Source organism: Drosophila teissieri, chromosome 2L (genome assembly GCF_016746235.2).
Source record: "Drosophila teissieri strain GT53w chromosome 2L, Prin_Dtei_1.1, whole genome shotgun sequence".
Classification (NCBI taxonomy): Eukaryota; Metazoa; Arthropoda; class Insecta; order Diptera; family Drosophilidae; genus Drosophila; species Drosophila teissieri.
Window position 1 is genome coordinate 27,921,683 of NC_053029.1, and position 20,829 is coordinate 27,942,511.

General features: G+C 39.4%; 1 protein-coding gene across 1 annotated transcript in view; it reads left to right on the forward strand.

Moving 5' to 3' along the window:
- The window catches only part of LOC122624942 (serine/threonine-protein kinase haspin homolog), a 32,001-nt gene extending 15,371 nt beyond the window's left edge, over positions 1 to 16,630 (forward strand). The window contains exons 2-4 of the mRNA XM_043804727.1: positions 15,634 to 15,837; positions 15,894 to 16,189; positions 16,242 to 16,630. Of these exons, the coding sequence (XP_043660662.1) occupies positions 15,784 to 15,837; positions 15,894 to 16,189; positions 16,242 to 16,464 (573 nt within the window). The 5' untranslated portion in view covers positions 15,634 to 15,783 and the 3' untranslated portion in view covers positions 16,465 to 16,630. The remainder of the gene's footprint in view (positions 1 to 15,633; positions 15,838 to 15,893; positions 16,190 to 16,241) is intronic.
- Positions 16,631 to 20,829: the final 4,199 nt, after the last annotated feature.

Consider the following 20,829-nt stretch of genomic DNA (forward strand, 5'->3'; position numbering starts at 1 on the left):
GATAAAACTCCGCTAGCGGACGATACATTTTACCAATCGTGCTATATTGACATGCTATTGGGAACCGAAGCATTTTTGATTCACAGTTGATCTGACAACCAAAACTGGGTTCCCTTGGCCCAATGCTACAGTAAACAGTTGTGACTGGCAGATCTCAGCCCAGCTGCACCACCATGTTATCATACTGCTTGGCTCCTAGCACCATCGCAATTGATCGCAGTCTTCAACGACTCTGGGAACACGAGGCTGTTAAGGCGCAATCAAAAAATAGGAGGCCAGATCATATTCTGTGCGAGGAGCAGTATAAGAAAACTAAATACTTATATAGCACGACCCGAATAGTCGTGAAACTGGCGTTCAAGGATATCCCTCGTCGCCGGTTCTTGAGTATCGAACGTCGTTTATCGCAATCTGCACTGCTTCGGACACAATATTGCGAAGAGTATTAGAAACTGGGGCACATGTCTCTAGTGACTTGTCCTAAGTTGCACGAAACACAATACTACATCCCCCATTATTGTGTCACTAAACCTAGCAGCTAGTCGACCAAGCTCAGGGTGGTTTTCGACACGTCTTGTCGCACGACAAATCAAACTTCGCTCAATGATTCAGGAAGATGTATATTTACTGGTTCTGAAATTTAGGCTTTATCGCTTTAGGACCTCACCGCAGACATGACCAAAATGTACTGGCAAGTAAATATTGTCATCAATGATCGCAAATACCAGTACATTCTTTGGAGAGCATTTCCAGACCACATTCTCCGCACGTACTGAACACGGTGAATTACGGTACCGCTTCGGCCCCGTTCTGGGCAATACGCAGCCTGCACCATCTCGCTGATCCTGCCCCACTCGGATCTTCAGTCATTAAGTCGTCATTTTACGTGGATGGCTTGCTCACCGGCGCAGACGATCTCTTTCCAAACTAGAATTATGTGGACCGTAATACGCAGCATGTTTCTAGACGGATTCGCAAATCGTACTTCACTGGCTAAAGCAACACTGTGACACTTTCAGCATTCGTTGGAAACCGAATCTCTGAAATTCAGGACCTAACAAGGGATATCAATTTGATATTTGTGCCTAGCGCAGCGAATCCGGCTGATATTGTAGCACAAGACGCAAGTACATCAGAACTTGAAGCGTCTATGTGGTTCTTAGTGGAATCATGTGCAATTTGGAACAACGAAAAAACACGTTCAGTGCAACAGTGGTCAAAAACCATGTTCTTAAACAATTGACCAAAATCAGCTCGTACATTCGTTGCTTACGAACAATCGCATACGTCTTTCGTTTCGCGCAACTTACGAAGGAAGCCAAAGAACTAGTTACCCTGATCCGCCTGGAATACTGGATCGTAAATGATAGAGATTTAGCTCGTTGAATCGTACGTTCCTGCATTTCTTGCGTTTACTACAAGCCCAAACTGTAGGGAACCACTGACTTTGCAACATTTCATTTTATTTCTCCTAGAGCTGCACACTTTAAAGAGCTCTGGGAAGCGGGCGTGAAGAGCGCAAAGGGCCAGCTGAATTAGAAGCCATTCTTAATTTATGCCCTTTGTCTCCGCAGTCTCCAGATCCCAGTAATCTCGGAGCACTTACCACACACCGTGTCCTGGTAGGAAAATCTCTTCGTGCTCTTCCAGAACGCGCCATCCAAACGTCAATTATTACAAATCTGGAACAGTTTGACGCCGTGACTGCTGCTAAGCAACAGTTTTGGCGAATATGGTCAGCCGACTACATAAACGAGCTTCAAGGACAAACAAAGTGGACGCCATCATTATCGAACTTGACGATAATTTTCCACCCCTACAATGGAAAATCGGACGCATCAAAGGGGTCGTACCTGGCAAGATGAATTCATTCACTTCAACTTGCGCTGCGTCTATGTCTCTGGAGTCTGTATGCTTAGTCTCAACTTTCTAACTTAGTAGTTCCTGAGATCTCAGCGTTCATACCGACGGACATGGCCAGATCGACTCGGCTATTGATTCTGATCAAGAATATATATACTTTATATGGTCGGAAACGCTTCCTTCTGCCTGTTACATACTTTTTAACGAATCTAGTATACCCTTTTACTCTACGAGTAACGGGTATAAAAATAGCTAAAGTGTGGGCGTGGCAGTTTTGGCCGGTTTGTGGGCGTTAGAGTGGGCGTGGCAAAATGTTTTTTGGCAAATCGATAGAAATTTACAAAATACAAAAATTAAAAAATATCAAAACATTTTTCAAAAGTGTGGGCGTGGCAGTTTTATGCGGTTTGTGGGCGTTAGAGTGGGCGTGGCAACATGAATCAACAAACTTGCGCTGCATCTATGTCTCTGGAGTCTGTATGCTTAATCTAGCTTTTGTAGTTCCTGAGATCTCGACGTTCATTCGGACAGACCGACATGGCCAGATCGACTCGGCTATTGATCCTGATCAAGAATATATATATTTTATATGGTCGGAAACGCTTCATTCTGCCTGTTACATACTTTTCAACGAATCTAGTATACCCTTTTACTCTACGAGTAACGGGTATAACTATAAGTGAAATAATTAGGAATTACTTCTATATAGATGACCTGATTCGGTAGAAGATTGATTTTACTGAATCAAAACATACAAATAAGCGCGTTGTGTTATCAACGCTATCAAAAATGTATGAACCGTTAGGATGGTTAGCACCAGTTACTATTTTAGGAAAACTTTATTCAAAACGTTTGGATAAATATGTATAAGTAAATGGGATCATGAATTATCCATAGAAGATACAAATTATAGGGAAAAATATAACGAAAACGTATTATTGTTACAGAAATTCGGATCCCAAGATGGATTAATTTAAACAGTTCTTCAGTAATACACATTCACGGCTTTGCTGACGCCTCCAGAGTAGAATCAATCCTATACAACAATTCTCAAACTGGGGCTGTGTGCAGATCATTTGCTTAGTAAATTAAGCATCTAGGGCAGTGTATTTTAAACAGTACTGATCTTTAGTAAAAAAGTCCGAAACGGCAAGCTGACCCAAAAGAACGTTGGCCTCGGCAGCAGTCTTTAGTAGAACCTGTCTTAATAAATTAGTTACCTAATGACAAAACAAAGGATCCGATTTACAAATTAATAAAAATGTATACGAATAGTAGAATACATAAATACATTCGTGCAGATAAAAACAAAAAATTGAAGCGTATCCATCTATTCTTCCTGTATAAAAAAAAAAAATCTGAAAGAGTTGTTATTAAAAAACAACAACAATATCAATTCAGGCAAAGGATAAAGTGCCGAAAAAATCAGCAAAGCAATTAAGACAAATAATAAAATATTGTCATTGAATCGATTTTTGGACCAGTAGGGGATTCTGAGAGTAGGCGGAGAACTGCAGTACTTAAATGCAGAATTTGAAGTTAAGCAACCGATTATTTTTGAAAAATGTTACCTAACAAACCTATCAATTAAAAAACACTCATAGTAAAACATTCCATGGAGCGATAAACTTAATGCAAACATACATCCAAAGAAAATATTGGATTTCGGTTTAAAAAATTCAATGAAAAAATATTTAAGAGTATGTGTGACGTGTGCCAGGTACAGGCAAAATACTGCTCAGCAAAAAATTGGAAATTACTAAAATATAGGGCTAACTATTTGATTACGCAGGTCCTTATGTTCTTTAGTGTTAAATAAATCGCGAACAAAAAACATTTAAAGGATACGTTGCCGTATTTGTTTGTATGGCCACCAAACCTATACATTTAAAAATGGAAAGCGATCTAACTTTTGTTACATTTTTAGCTGCCCTCAGAAGATTCATTGCTAGACTTGAAAAATGTGGCAATATATATAATATATATATACAATATATATAAGATAACGGAAAAAAGTTTGTAGGAGCTATCAGAAAATTAGATCAAGAATTACGTTATGCCATTTAAGAAAATTTTGCGAGTGCAGCGTCGCTGGTGGAGGATTGGATTGATTGGCATATGAAGAAATGTCAACTCTTTTATGTCAAATAGAAGCATGTTTAAACTCAAGACCATTATACCCTGTAGTAAATGAGATGGACCAACAAGAATTGTTAATACCAGGTCATTTTTATAGCCGTTACTCGTAGAGTAAAAGGGTATACTAGATTCGTTGAAAAGTATGTAACAGGCGAAAAGGAAGCGTTTCCGACCATATAAAGTATATATATTCTTGATAAGGATCAATAGCCGAGACGATCTGGCCATGTCCGTCTGTCCATCCGTTTGAACGTCGAGATCTCAGGAACTACAAAAGCTAGAAAGTTGAGATTCAGCATAAAGACTCCAGAGACATAGAAGCAGCGCAAGTTTGTCGATTCATGTTGCCACGCCCACAAACCGCCCAAAACTGCACCGCCCACATTTTTTAAAAAGGTTTTGATATTTTTTCTTTTTTGTATTAGTTTTGTAAATTTCTATCGACTTGCCAAAAAACTTCTTGCGACACACACTCTAACGCCCACAAACCGCCCAAAGTTGCCACGCCCACACTTTTAATAAATGTTTTGATATTTTTTCATTTTTGTATTAGTCTTGTAAATTTCTATCGATTTGCCAAAAAACTTTTTGCCACGCCCACTCTAACGCCCACAAACCGCCCAAAGCTGCCACGCCCACACTTTTGAAAAATGTTTTGATATTTTTTCATTTTTGAATTAGTCTTGAAAATTTCTATTGATTTGTCAAAAAACTTTTTGCCACGCCCAGTCTAACGCCCACAAACTTGCGCTGCGTCTATGTCTCTGGAGTCTGTATGTTTAATCTAATTTTTCTAGTTTTTATAGTTCCTGAGATCTCGACGTTCATACAGACGGACAGACAGACGGACAGACAGACGGACGGACAGACGGACATGGCCAGATCGACTCGGCTATTGATCCTGATCAAGAATATATATACTTTATATGGTCGGAAACGCTTCCTTCTGCCTGTTACATAGTTTTCAACGAATCTAATATACCCTTTTACTCTACGAGTAACGGGTATAATTAGAATATGCATTTAGCCTTGCAGCCGCTAGTAAGGAGCAAGGTCGCTACGTTCGGGACGAGGAAAGTCTCCGAACTGAGACACAAGTAGCTGTGGTCCTTTAAGACAAGGAACGTTGGCCCGGCGAATCCGAAAGCATTTAAACAGGCGGGTCCAATCCTAGCAAGGAGTACGACGTGGGATTGTGGTGAAGACCCGGTCGACTGTGTCGGAGATTCCGTACGTAAGACAGGCGATTGCCTGGAGCGTCAGTAAGAACCAAGCAAGCGTGGTACCGGCGCCACCAGTCAGAGCAGACGTGGGGTTGACGTGTTGTTGTTTCACCCGGCGACCTCTAGGCACGCAACCGTTAGATGCGACTATCAAGGTGTTCGCTTTGAGAGCCCATTTCACTCTGGAAACAGTGACGCTTCCCCAGCCCACCTCCTCGCCACCAAACCCGCGGGCCCGCGCTAGTACCGGGCTCGCTAATATTTCCACGTCTGATGAGAACCCCAACAACGGGATATCGAATTAAAGTGTCTAAGCGAGTCAAATTAAGATCAAAGAAAACGAGAACTGGGCAAATAGACCGGCTATTGCTTTGTCCGATATTATCGTAGTATTTTCAAAAAAAGCGAGAAGGGTAAGAAATTGTTTTGCGCTTAGTGTTTCCGAAATTATAAAACTGTTTCGGATCCTGCGCGAACTCCAACTTATAACGGTTTAAATAGTTAATCCAACACTTAGCATTAAGCACGGTGCAGTTTAACAGAGAATTTAAATATTTAGAAAGGATAGACTGAGAACCGTTGTTTTATGGGGGACCACATAGTGGCAGGTATATATTTGAATCACCTAGAACTACCAATTGGTCCCTATCATATAGTCTTTTCGATACGGATTGCATAGCGAACAAATGATTTAAATATTCTGGGAATTCAGAAGACGGCGGAATGTAAGAAGACGTAATGTAATGAATGTAAGAACATCAGAAAATGGCAGCTTTACGCACATGAATTCTACGTTACGGGAGTCATCAAAAAGTACGGAACCGCAATTAGGACTCCACCTCCCAGTCTGGAGGGACGATCATGATTGTATAACTTCAGAGTTATGTATCTCCGGCTTTAACCCATTCTCTTTAAACACAATGATGCAAAAGAAAGGATATCAGAGTACAATTTAGTTGTCAAGAGATAGTACGACTATCAATTTTTTTAAAGAAAAAGTAATGGAAGAGGTGGGTGTTGCACTGGTCTGGCAATTTTTCTTATTTTTATACCCGTTACTTGTGGGGCCTCGTGGTGCAGTGGATAGTGTAACTACCTGCTAACCACGGGGTCGTGGGTTCAAACCCCACCCATGACGAGAGCATGGCCATACAAAAACTTCCTCTCTGAAATGCTTTTCTAATTTGTAGAAAGTATTCTTCCACATAACTGCTTATTACAACAATCTTCGGCAACTTCCACTTGCCACACCATCCCACCCCCCTCCTCATTACATGGGAGAAAAACGGGGGCACCCACATAGTACCAAGCGCACCCTGTGTTTTTCTGCGAACAGCAACAACACCCAGCAGGGCGATCGCGTTACCAGACTGCTCGCTTTTCTACGAATAACAACACAACCATTCCCCGATGGCGACAGGTGGCAGCCCCACCACTGGGATAAGCCGCATCTGGCCAATCACCAGATCGGTCGAAAAACTTACAACGATTACTGAAACTAATACGAGAAATTTAAACATAAACGGAACCCCAAATTCGATGACGACCATAGGCATTTCAAAACGGACACGAATTGGACAATGGAACGTTAGAACTCTAAGAGAACCATCTAGGTTAGCACAGTTCGAGGCGGAGATGGAGAAACTCCACATTGCAATAGCTGGAATCAGCGAGATGAGGTGGACTGGCAGTGGGGAAACAACAACATCAGATAGCAATCTAGTCCTACACAGTGGCAACAGTGACGGCAGCAGATATGGAGTGGGAATTTTTGTGTCCAAGCGCATAAAGAAGGCACTGGTTTCCTGGGAACCCATTTCTGATAGAATCATGACCGCCAGGTTCAGATGTAGAGCTAGATATATAAACATCACTCAATGCTATGCCCCGACGGAAGACGCAAACGACGACACCAAGGACGACTTCTATACTGCCCTTACAGCAACCCTCAACAAGTTACGGCAAGGTGACATTAACATCCTCATGGGTGACTTCAATGCAAAAATGGCCCCAACAACACCGGACTAAGATCTGTCATGGGCCAGCATGGAACTGGGACTCGCAACGATAACGGAGAGAGATTAGTGGAACTCTGCCAGCTATTCCAACTGGTCATCGGTGGCACATTATTCCCACACAAAGATGTCCACAAATACTCCTGGACATCTCCAAGTGGTAATACGCGCAACCAGATCGACCACATATGCATTAGCAGGAAATGGAGACACTCGCTACTGGACGTACGGAACAAAAGGGGAGCAGCCATAGACAGTGATCATGAGTTGGTCATTGGAGAACTTTCAATAAAGCTCAACCGCAACCACTCAAGAAACACTGGCAACAGTCAACACCGGCGTGCGCCCCCCCTGAACCTGCACCTCCTTAGCGACTCTACTCTGAAGACGAGAATGACGTCCACGCTGCGAGAACAGCTGATCCCCCTAGAAGACCACCCATGGGAGTACACCTGCAGGCAACTAAGGACCACGGCGGAGGAAATACTTGGCCTGCAACAACGCGGAAGAACGGACTGGATACCTGAAGGGACCTGGGACCTAATCAGAAGGAGGAACCACCTGAAGCCTCTGGCGGACCAGCTCACGCAGTACCGTGAGGAGTATCGCGGACTATGCAGAGCGGTGAAAAAGTCGGCCAGAAAGGACAAAAGAGCACAGCTGGATAGACTTGCGGCAGACGCAGAACGAGCAGCCGGCGAGAAAAACATGCGCTCGCTATACCAGCAGATCTCACGGATCACAGGAACCCATCACAGACAGAACAAACCAGTCAGAGATCTAGAAGGTAACCTCTTATCCAATGATGACGCACAAATCCGAAGATGGCGCCAACACTTCATGGGAATTAGCCACACCACATCACCAAACGTGGCCATAGACTACAGGAGTGTTGTGCCGCCAAGTGGGAGTAGCAGGATACCCTCTGCACCCCCGAATGTAAGAGAAATCGTGAATGCAATAAAGAAGCTGAAGCACAACAGGGCAGCTGGCGAAGACAACATTCCAGCCGAATTGCTTCAAGTTGACACCCAACTAATGGCTGAAACATTGCATCCACACTTCTCACGCATATGGGAAGGCGAGACGGTGCCAGACTCCTGGAAAAACGGAATCATTGTGAAGCTTCCCAAAAAAGGCGACCTTAGTGACTGCAACAACTGGAGAGGGATAACACTGCTCAACACCAGCTACAAGATCTTAGCTACACTTCTGAACGAACGCCTCCAGGAAAAAATTGAGCCAACAATTCGAGACGAACAGGCAGGCTTCAGACCACACAGGAGTTGCGTAGACCAGGCAAATACACTACGCATAATAACCGAGCAAGCTGTGGAATGGAGAGCCCCGCTTTACCTCCTGTTTATCGACTTCAAGAAGGCATTCGACTCAGTTGAAAGAGCAGCAATATGGCGAGCACTTGCAAGAAAAGGAGTACCTGCAAACCTCATCGCCATCATCAAATCGATGTATGACGATGCCAACCTGGCGGTACTGCACAATGGAAAAACTAGTGCACCTTTCCAGACGAACACCGGAATTCGGCAAGGATGCCCGCTGTCACCACTCCTCTTCAACATCGTAGTCGACGAGTTAATGAGCGAAGTATGCTCTTCCAAGCGCGGAATTCCGTGGAACCTCACCAGACACCTTGAGGACTTGGACTACGCAGACGACATTTGTCTCATATCGCACAGACTCGGCGACATACAGAGGAAAAGTGACGACCTCGTCAGGATAGCCAGCAGCGTAGGGCTCGAGATAAACATAGCGAAAACAAAAGCTATGCGCTTCAACCACTCCAACCAAGGAAACATCAACATAAATGGGAACCCAATCGAGTTCATTACGAGTTTCCCATACCTTGGCACCATCATATCCAACAATGGTGGAGTGGATGATGATGTCTCCAGTCGTCTTGGCAAAGCCCGCTCAGCATTTGGGAGACTATACCGCATATGGAGAGACCGAAAAATCAGCCGACGAACAAAGCTCAGGATCTACAATGCGTGTGTGAAATCCATACTGCTATACGGAAGTGAGACATGGCTCGCCACGAAGAAAATGACGCAGAAGCTACAGGCTTTCAGCAACAAATGCCTGAGAGTCATATGTGGGGTATTCTGGCCAAACAGAATAACCAACAAAGAACTGTGGCGCGTTACAGACGAGTCCCCGATTCATATACAAATAAGGAAGAAAAAATGGATGTGGATTGGGCACGCTCTCAGAAGAAATCCGAGTAGCATTGTGAGGATGGCACTAGATTGGAACCCCCAAGGAAGCAGGCGAGTAGGAAGGCCAAGAGCAACCTGGAGAAGAACCGCTCACCAAGAACTAGCCCAAATAAACACTACATGGGAAAGTGCAAAACAGACAGCTCAAAATAGAGTTAGATGGAAAGCTCTCGTAGAAGCCCTAAGTTCCCGAGTGGAATAGAAGGAATTAAAAAAAAAAAAACTCGTAGAGTAAAAGGGTATACTAGATTCGTTGAAAAGTATGTAACAGACAGAAGGAAACGTTTCCGACCATATAAAGTATATATATTCTTGATCAGGATCAATAGCCGAGTCGATCTGGCCATGACCGTCTGTCCGTATGAACGTCGAGATCTCAAAAACTTCAAAAGCTAGAAACTTCAGATTACCACTGTAACGCCCACAAAACGCCCAAAGCTGCCACGCCCACATTTTTAAAAAATGTTTTGATATTTTTTCATTTTTGTATTAGTCTTCTAAGTTTCTTCACTTTGCCAAAAAAGTTTATGCCACGTGTTGCAATTATCACTCTGTTATTTTAATAAACACACAAGAGAAGGTTTTAGTTTTATGTTTTATATTTTAGTTATTATTTTCCGCAACACCAGCACCACACACTTAGCAAGCACAAGAAGGAAGAGAACAACAGTAGTGTGACCGAAGGCCACGTATTCATAAAATACCATGAAGTGGTTAATACTTTAAAATGGTATTTCTGTAATAGGGATGGGACATTCCAACACGCCCCCTCAGAAATAGCATCTTTTAAATTATAAACTTAACATTATACATTCATTTGTAATTATTATTAATTTAGTGTGGGTGATGTGCATTCTGGGAACTTATGTGATCCAGCATTTGCTGAAAGGATACGGGGAAAACCCCGAAAAACCCGATCAGATCACTTATATGAGTATACATACTATGTTTACAAAGAATTAATTTTTAAATTTACAAAAAACGAACAAGTCTTTCAATGAGATTAATTAAATAAAAATAAAAACCAGCATCAGCAGCAGTGGATTAATCATCTTGCAGTAATCCCAATTCACGACGTATTTCCAAAAACTTCGCTGGCGGCAATGGCTTTGTAAAGATGTCAGCAAGTTGGTTCTCTGTCGAAATATACTCAAGACAAATAGTGTTATTTTCAATTTGCTCTCTGGCAAAATGATATTTTATATCAATATGTTTGGCTCGTTTATGACATGAGGGGTTATTTGCTATATTACTACAGCCTTGGTTATCTTCATAAATTTTAATTGGATTTTCAAGGTTGATATTAACACTACTCAGAAGAGATTTAAGCCACAATGCATCTCTCACAGCTTCGAATAAAGCCATGTACTCAGCTTCAGTTGATGATGCTGCTACTGAGTTCTGCCTCTTTGTGTTTCAACAAATTAGATTTAAATTAAACATTTTAAATAAATACCCTGTGGTACTTTTTCTATCAATTTCGTTTCCTCCCCAATCAGAATCTACAAAACCAATTAGTGTATTTTTAAATTCTGCATTTCTCTTAAAAATAAGTTTCATTTCAATAGTTCCCTTTAAATACCTAAGAACTCTTTTTAAGCACTGCTATAACTCGGAATTATTCTTGCTACTATATCTACTTAAGATATTTACTGCAGTGGTTAAGTCTGGACGTGTACACAGCATTATGTACATTAAACATCCTATGAGATTACGACATGGAGCATTGCAGTTTTCATCTGAGTTAAGTAATTTACTTTGCTTGGTAAGGGAGTACTAACTGCTTTGCAATGACTCATGTTAAATTTATCTAAGATTCTTTTAACATATGCTCAAGTAAATTTTATCCTCATACATTTATATTCTAATACCAATAAAGTGTTTTATTTCTTTAAGATCTATCATCCTAAACTTTTCCATTAAATAGCTTTTGAATTTATTCATTGTTATCATATTCCCTGTAGCTATGACCACATCATCAACATATAACAGCACATAAATATTTTCCTTAATATCACCTTTATCAAGGAGATATATGCAGCGATCTACCGAAGAGTTTACAAACTCACAGTCTTTCAATGCTTGCTCAAACACTTCAAACCAGCATCTAGCCGCTTGTTTGAGTTCGTAGATTGCTTTATTTAATGTACACACCTTTGCAATGTATCCCTTGAGGAAGTCTCATATATATTTCCTCTTTTAATGTGCCATTTAAGAATGCAGTTTTTACCTCCATTTGATGGACGTTAAAGTTATATTGTACTGCCAACGATAATATAAATCGAAAACTGGATATTCTAGCTACAGGAGCAAAAGTCTCCTCATAGTCGACTTGGTATTGCTGCGTAAATCCTCGTGCAACCAATCTAGCTTTATATCTAGTAGGACTTCCCAGTTCGTTATATTTAATAGAAAATACCCATTTACTATATACTATATTTTTATCCTTAGGACTTTCCGTGATTGTCCAGGTATTATTCAATTCATGAGCACTTAACTCTGCTTTTATGGCTTCCTCCCAAAGCAATATGTCATTTCTATACTGAATTTCATCGTATGTATTTGGAACATCGTTAAAGACAGTGTGAGCATTTAAAACAAATTTATTTAAATTATTATCATCCTCATTATATGATATCTGGGGCTTTGTTTTTAATCTCTCACTTCTTCTATTCGTTATTTCAATACCATCAGTTCCAATTGAATTCTTATCAGATATAGTTTGATCTAAATATTCAGCTGTTTCATTTTCCCTACTCTCATTCGGGTTGTTTAATCCCTTACATTCATTCAGGAGATCATCTCGCTTTCTTTTCTTACTCTCATTCAGAAAATATTCACTCGTTTCCTTACTATCATTCAGGATGTGTGTGTTGTCGCATTCCTTACTTTCATTCGGGAATTTTATTTCCTTAATTTCCTTACTATCATTCGGGAATTTTGTTTCCTCAATTTCCTTACTATCATTCGGGAATTTTGTTTCCTCAATTTCCTTACTATCGTTCGGGAAATTGTTATTTGAACTCTCCTTACTATCTTTCAGGAATGCTGTTTCAAATTTAACAGCTCTAGAATTAACCATATTGGTTTCATCGACAACCACATCTCTTGCAACGAGAAATTTTTTTATTTACAGCATCCCAGAGTTTAAAACCATTTGCTTCGTAGCCGACTAAAATAGCTTTATATGATTTGTCCTCAAACTTTCCCTTTTTTATTTTTTTTGTGCACATATACAGTTGCACCAAACACTCTCAAATGTTTTAAATCAGGCTTTTTATTATGCCACATCTCATAAGGGGTCATGCTATTAATAATTGCTCTACTTGGAATTCTGTTAATTAAGTAAGTTGCACAATAGTGGGTAAACTGATCAACAAAGATCACGAAGTAATTTTTGTCATTTAAAGTAACTGGAGAAATTGGTCCACAAACATCTGAGTGCACAACAAATAGGGGTCTTTTAATATGGGTCTTGTCTTTAAATTGTTTAAAAGGTAACCTGGCTTGTTTTCCATTTCTATATCTATATCTATGCTATATCTATATTATATGCTTGAAATTCAACAATGGGAATGTTGTTAAACATACCTGAATTCTTGAACACGGTCAACCCATTCTTAGAAATGGTTATACCGTTCTTGTCAAATTTAATCGACATTCCAGCCTCTTGTAGGCGTTTCACTGACATAAAGTTTCCAGCAGCCTGCTTGGAATACAGCACATCCTCCAGCGTTATGTCATGGTTATTGCGCAAACGCACAATGCCACGCTTAGATGCGAATATATATTCGCCTTGCTTGGCCACAGCGATCTTCAGCGGCGGCACCAATTCCACAGAATCAACGTAAAGCGAATCATCATTTATGAGATGATCACTTGCACCGGAATCGAGAATAAATCCACATTTATCTACCGCGCGGTTCTCTTTTACTTTAACCATGAATGCAATGCCTTGTGATGTTGCGGTTTTAGCTTGTTTATTGTAGTTTGTATTATTGTTATTTCTTTCATTTAGTATACGTTTATAGTGGTAACAATCCTTTTTAATGTGTCCCTCTTTGTCACAATGGTGACATCTAACCCTATTCTTAGAATTTCCCTTAAATGTTTTCTTTTGTTTATTAACGCGATTTTTAAATGAATTGTTTTTATTGCTGTAGTTTTTATTTTGCACAATCGTATTTAAAACTTTCCTGCTGGTGTCATTATGATCATTTTTAATTTTTATTTCCTGATCTAGTAATCTATTCTTTACAAATCCCAATGTTAAATTACCCTCTGACAACGTCTCTATTGCTGTGATGACACCATCGTAAGCCGAAGGCAATGTAATTAACAAATGAGACACTTTTCCAATTCTTCTATTTTTGCATCTGCGGCCAACAACTCATTTATCAAATCATCGAAAATAGTAAAATGAGACAATAGGGACATTTCGCCTGATAGTTTTAGAGAAAGCAAGCGTTTGCGAATGGCCAACTGCGATGCCAAACTTTTTCTTTCATATATCGAGTCCAAGTTTCCAAGAATTTGACGCGCCGTTATTTCGCTTGTCGCAAAGTTCAGAAATGAATCGCTTAGGTACTCGATTATTGTGCTTTTTGCACAACGCTCAGCTTTCATCCACTGTTCATCTAATTCATCAGGTTTGTCTTGATCGATGACCCTAAGCACATACAGTTCGGTCAACAAAGCCCTAATTCAGAATTTCCAAATCGCGTACTTCTCGCCATCGAATAGCTTTATATTTCGTTTTGTCTTGTCCATGTTAGCGTGCACACATACTGAGTTGTATAAGTATAGGTAGACACATGCGGAACTGAACTCAATGCAATTTCACAAGAGCTCGCAATTTCTAAGGAATTCTAAATTTCCAAGAATCGAAAACACGAACTTTGTTATAATTAGTTGCTTTACAAATCAATTGTTTTAGGCATGGACTGGGCCCATAACCTGTTGTAATTATCACTCTGTTATTTTAATAAACACACAAGAGAAGGTTTTAGTTTTATGTTTTATATTTTAGTTATTATTTTCCGAAGGAAGAGAACAACAGTAGTGTGACCGAAGGCCACGTATTCATAAAATACCATGAAGTGGTTAATACTTTAAAATGGTATTTCTGTAATAGGGATGGGACATTCCAACACCACGCCCACTCTAACGCCCACAAACCGCCAAAAACTTTCAGTGTTGAAGAGTCTCCTTCGCACTTCTACTAGCTGAGTAACGGGTATCAGACAGTCGGGGAACTCGACTATAGCGTTCTCTCTTGTTAGTCTTAGCTTTGAACTCTTTTACTACCATTCTATCCGGCCAAAAATCCACAGAACATATGGTCGAAAATAGCTCAGGAGGTACAGTTATCTTAAAAGATGAAATGTCCCTAGGGTAAGAAAAGTTAAGTTTTTGTTTTGTCTTGTCTTGTCAAACATCAGATGATGTTTGATCAGAGGAAATTCGAGAAACGAAAATTAGTTTCTATAGTGGAACAACGGTGAGGGGTTTTAGAACTGTAGATTGTATTTCTGAAGGGCCAACTTGTTTCGGTAGTCCACACTCAATATTTCTTTGTGGTGGTAAACTAATCGGGAGAGGTGGAATCTCTGGATGAGAAACCAGTGCGGACAATTCGGAGTCTCTAGCAATCCCAAGGTGGACTCTCTCCACAACGGATTGATTGGATTGTTCCGATTCTATTTTAGCTGCCGATCTTGGCAACATTTGAGGATTTGCTGCGATTGACAGCTGTTGTGGAGTCCTGTTGATCATTTGCCAGTGGCTGCGGGGGTTCCCCTTAGGCATCCTACCTTCAGAGGTTTTCTTGCTCTTTGTAGATTCTTTTAATATCAGGTCGATGAAAACTATCTCTAGCTACGCTAAAACTGCTAATCAGTCCTTTCAAGCCACCATTATTTTGGGGAAAAAGCCTTTCATCATTATCATTATCATTACCTAATAACTTATTACTAATGTCGTCTTTAGGGACTTAGGGTACCTAAGTCCATTTGAAAAATCAATCATTTCGATTTGATTCTACAAAATGAATTGGCGCTTATAAACAATTAAATGCTTAATAATGATTAAAAAATTATTGAAACGATATCCTGACAGGCGTGAATTACAACTGAACATACTAAACTTTCTTTCAAGGTATCACTAGTCAAAGGAAACTACCCACAACATTTAATAAAATTGTGGGAACAGTATGATAACGAAAAGGGATCTGAGAACGACCACCCGCGAATTTTTGAAGACAATCAACTTTTTGTCGTCCTAGAACTGAAGTTTGCAGGAAGTGACATGGCGAATTTTCAATTTTTAAATTCAGAACAATCATATTACGCTTTACTACAGGTAACTCCGATATTTTTTTTGAGATATAATATTTAATTTAATAACTTTATTTATAGATTATTTTAGCGCTTGCTGTTGGTGAAGAAGAGTATCAATTTGAGCACAGGGATCTTCATTTGGGAAACATATTGATTGAATACACCAATAAGAAGCACATAATTTTTACATTTAAAAACACTAATTTAACTGTGCTTTCAAAAGGAGTAAACATGACTATTATTGACTATACCCTTTCAAGAATAACTATTAATAGCTGCTGCTATTTTAATGACCTCTCAAGTGATGAGGAACTTTTTCAGGCAACAGGAGATTATCAATACGATGTCTATCGAATGATGCGGAATGAATTAAAGTAAGTAAACCCATCAAAACCCACAGTTTTTCTTCAGAAATTCTTATTTAAGAATAAAAATACGATCTCGGGAGGGGACAGGAGAGAACAGTCTCGGGAGAAGGCAGTCTCGAGAAAAGAGGGTTGTGGAAAGACAGCCTAGAGAGATGGAGACTACCGATCTCGTGGGCAAAGTAGGAGATAAAGATTTCGTGTCCAAAGAGGGTCGACCGATCGATCTCGTGTCCAAAGTGGGAGACAGAGATTTCGTGTTCAAGACAAATAGAAGATTTTGAGTCCAAAGCTTTCGACAACGTAGTCAATGTAATTAAGTTCATAGTGCTAGTGTTTCCCACGATGCTGAAACTAGAAAAGACTTACAAGCTATCAGTGAACCGGCGTCGTGACCATCGCGTTGGAAAAAATCGTATCCAGCATTCCACATTTACAATAAATCTATGACGTGAAAATCTGGCATTTTTAATTGCCAGACAAACCAAATAAAGGCATTACAATATCACCCTAAACAAGTGTAGTCCTCAAGTAATTGGATAATATATTTATATGTGTAATTCTAACTTCATGTCTAGTAACACCCAGGATCCAACACGTTTCATCGACCTGAATTAGAGTGTGTCGAAACAAAGTTCACCGATTTTCTTTATATCTTTTATATATATTCTCGTGCCAATTTAATTTCTTTTTATAATCTTTTTATAATCAACATGTTTTTGGAATAATGTTAACACAAGTGTATTAGGCATTTAAGGCATTTTATTGTTAGCCTTTTCCAGGAACTACATTCCATTGAGAAAAATTAAATGTTTTATAATAAATATTTTTATAAAATAAACTCTTCAGCGACGAGTATTAGCCTTGTTATTGTATGCACAAAGACAAGAGGCTTTAGAGCGACATTTGTAGTCGTGAATAGCTAGCAGCTTTGCTGACGTGTGCAACTGGCCCGGTGGTGAATTCCATACTTTCCGCTAAACAAATTATTCGCAACTTCCCACAAGCTTAAAATAATATCCCTTTTTATGTACAATGGCATGTAGTAAGTAAAAAAAAAATTAAGTTGGCATGCGGATATATGTATGTATGTTAAATATCTGTCAAATGACTTTATGAATGAAAATTACTCATTTCAAAACGTGTTATAATGTTTTTGCCTCTTTTTAACGAACTCTTATGTTTGTCTATTTTGAGAACAACATATTTCCGATGGTTATTCGGGACAAAGCATCTGCAACATGATTATCCTCTTGAAGTATTCTACTGTAAATTCAAACTTTTTAGTATTCTTGTTAATTTCGAACTTGGGTTTCTCTTTGGCCTATGGTCACTTTGTACTAAAAAATGCACATATTATACGTATGGTCTAAAGTGATTTATTGTCCAATGAATAGCTGCTAAATCTTGTGCTGTAGTGGACTTATTACTTGAAGCGTTTGCCACTGGTATAATAATAATTGCAAAATGCGACGAATCTCCTAGCTTCGTCTGCACTTACTGGTTGGCTGCGAAATAATTTTTTCTATAATTTCTCCAAGAATCGGTAAAAGTGGCTTTTTAAATTACAATAATCTGAACAAGAAATAAATAAGCTACAACATGAGGTACATTTCATTGATGCAATCTGCTGCAATCACTTTAAATCTCTATTCAAAGTTAGGTCATTATCAAAAAAAATGGTTTTGTAGGGCAACTTACATTTTTATTAAATTACGGGTACAGCATTAGTTTTTTTTTCTATTGAAGGTGGCAAAGTCTTAATAGAAAGCCCACTGATTAAAATACTTTTTACAGAATGGAAATTAACGCCTTGGTTCCAAAGATATTATAACTTTTGTAACGGAAGAAAAACTTAACGTAGCAGATTGTTGTTATTTGTACGCGCAACACCTGTTTTTAACAGCTGATTTCTTTGTTGTGGCGCCATCTATTAAAATTTCTAGTATGCAGCACTAAAGATTGGTCGATTATGAATGCGTACACTAAATATTATTTTAATATTCCGGCTTTCAAAAAATGTGTTTTGGCTAGAAAAAGGGCATAGTGCGATCTTTGGGGTATATGGAGTAACGTAAATGTATTTCAGCCTAAGAGCCAGCAGCAGTTTAAACCGAGCTTTTAATGCATGTGCATAAAATTCGTGAGCTGCAATTTTTGTATCAAATTTTTGCCAGAACAGAATTCTTTAAAAAAGTGCTCATTCCACGCGGACGAGTTACTAAGTGGTGTTCGGAAAAGGTTTAGCCAGTGCGTAACCCTCTTGTTGCCCCGGTCACGGAAACAATTATCAACGAAGGTAGCAAGGTGACCGTCTGGCGTCATCCAGTATGCATAAGTGAGAGGTTAGACCTGGGAGATCTCCGACATTTTTAATTGGAACCAATTATTCAGCGGGTAAATATTATTTTCTGAAAGAGAGTGTCGTTTATTGTTTGCTTACTGTGAAAAAATTTAAAATCCACAGATTTAACCTAGGAATCAGTAAATCGGCCACCAGTGCGGCTGCGCAACCTTCTTCAGTGACCGGCTATGGAGATGCGGAAAATTTTCGTAGGAGTTTGACAGTAATGAGCGGCTTAAATTATTTGACCCCCCGTCATGACCTTCGAGCCCTTTTGGATTTAACCTATATTCGGTAGTGATCTTAACTAGTCCCGATTCGTGGCCATAGGCAACGACTGTCAGTCGTCCGACAGCTGTGAATGCTCGAATAAAATTGCGAATTAAATGCGCGAATTAAATCAAATTTCGATCCTTACAAGCTGATGTGTCTCAATTTTGTTTCTCCGAACGGCATTAACCTTTGTGATGGCGTTACGTAACTCTTACGCAAGCCATCTATGATTTTTATACCCGTTACTCGTAGAGTAAAAGGGTATACTAGATTCGTTGAAAAGTATGTAACAGGCAGAAGGAAGCGTTTCCGACCATATAAAGTATATATATTCTTGATCAGGATCAGTAGCCGAGTCGATCTGGCCATGTCCGTCTGTCCGTCCGTCTGTCTGTCTGTCTGTCTGTCTGTCTGTCTGTCCGTCTGTCTGTCCGTCCGTATGAACGTCGAGATCTCAGGAACTACAAAAGCTAGAATGTTGAGATTAAGCATACAGACTCCAGGGACATAGACGCAGCGCAAGTTTGTCGATTCATGTTGCCACGCCCACTCTAACGCCCACAAACCGCCTAAAACTGCCACGCCCACACTTTTGAAAAAGGTTTTGATATTTTTTCATTTTTTTATTAGTCTTGTAAATTTCTATCGATTTACCAAAAAACTTTTTTCCACGCCCACTATAACGCCCACAAACCGCCAAAAACTGCCACGCCCACACTTTTGAAAAATGTTTTGATATTTTTTCATTTTTGTATTAGTCTTGTAAATTTTTATCGATTTCCCAAAAAACTTTTTGCCACGCCCACTCTAACGCCCACAAACCGCCAAAAACTGTCCTTGAAATCCTTATTATACTTTCTAACTATTTAAGTAATTCCAAATTAAGTTTAAGGCAATTTTAAAGTTTCTCTTGCTCAATGTGAAGAATAGGGTAAAAGAAAATTTCTCGCTGTCGATTTTGTTTAGCCCAAACCGCCATCGAGGGAGATCGATCTTCCGTAGACGGACATAATGTGTGAGTGTTGATAATAAAACCATCGTTTTTTTTTTGTTTTTGGAATAAACAAACGAAAGCCTAAAGAAATTAAATTAATTCTACCCTATACTAAAAGTTAAACCTGAATAGAATATCGCAAGAAATTAAATTAATGAATTATCGCTACCCAAAATTAAACGTAATTTAACGGAATTTATGAATTAGAACATGAAGTCAAGAAGCAGAACCAAGCTAGAATAAATTAAACTTAAAAAAGCGATAAAAGATTAAAGCAAACTAAAGTAAACCTCTACAATTAAACATATTAATTTCTAATTCTATAATTATTATTAAAATGATATACATATAATCTATTTCCCTATCTATCTCAAGACCAATGAATTTAAACGTAATGTGCCTTAATCAGTACATTTATATAATTAACTTTAATGTCTAATGAAATCATGAAATCTTAAATCCCTGTGTTTTTACCGTCTCGAATGATGACTCCATGGTCGTAAGGATCAAAAGGGATCACCGGAGCCATGCTCTTGCGGCGGGTGATCGTAGGTAGCGTGGGCATTATACGAGCACAGCAACAGCTGTGCCTCCGCAAAAAAATAGTTTTCTCTCCGACCATCTGTCCTTTCTACAAACCTCGGCTTTTCCTTCTAACTTTTCTCCTTCAGTGAATTTTGTTTATCATATCTTCCGGTTTAGTTATAGCTTCTAATTTTGTCGGAGCTCGCTTAATTTCGTGACTTGTTTATAATAATGTGCAGTCCGTGTCCGAGGTCTGGGTAAGCACCCTCAACGTCGACGAACTAGAGCCGAAAACATACAGCGTGCCCAGCAGCTCAGATCCTTCCAAACAAGGCGTACTTATGCGTTGCACACTACAAACATTTAATCAAAGGATTCCTTGGTTTAAGGCTAATTTGTAGTTGTTGTGTTGATAACAGATGATAAAGATATTTCAAATCAAGCGCGCTATACGGAGTTCGTGCATAAAATAAACCAGTATGTAAAAATAAGAATTATTTTGTATGTATGTAT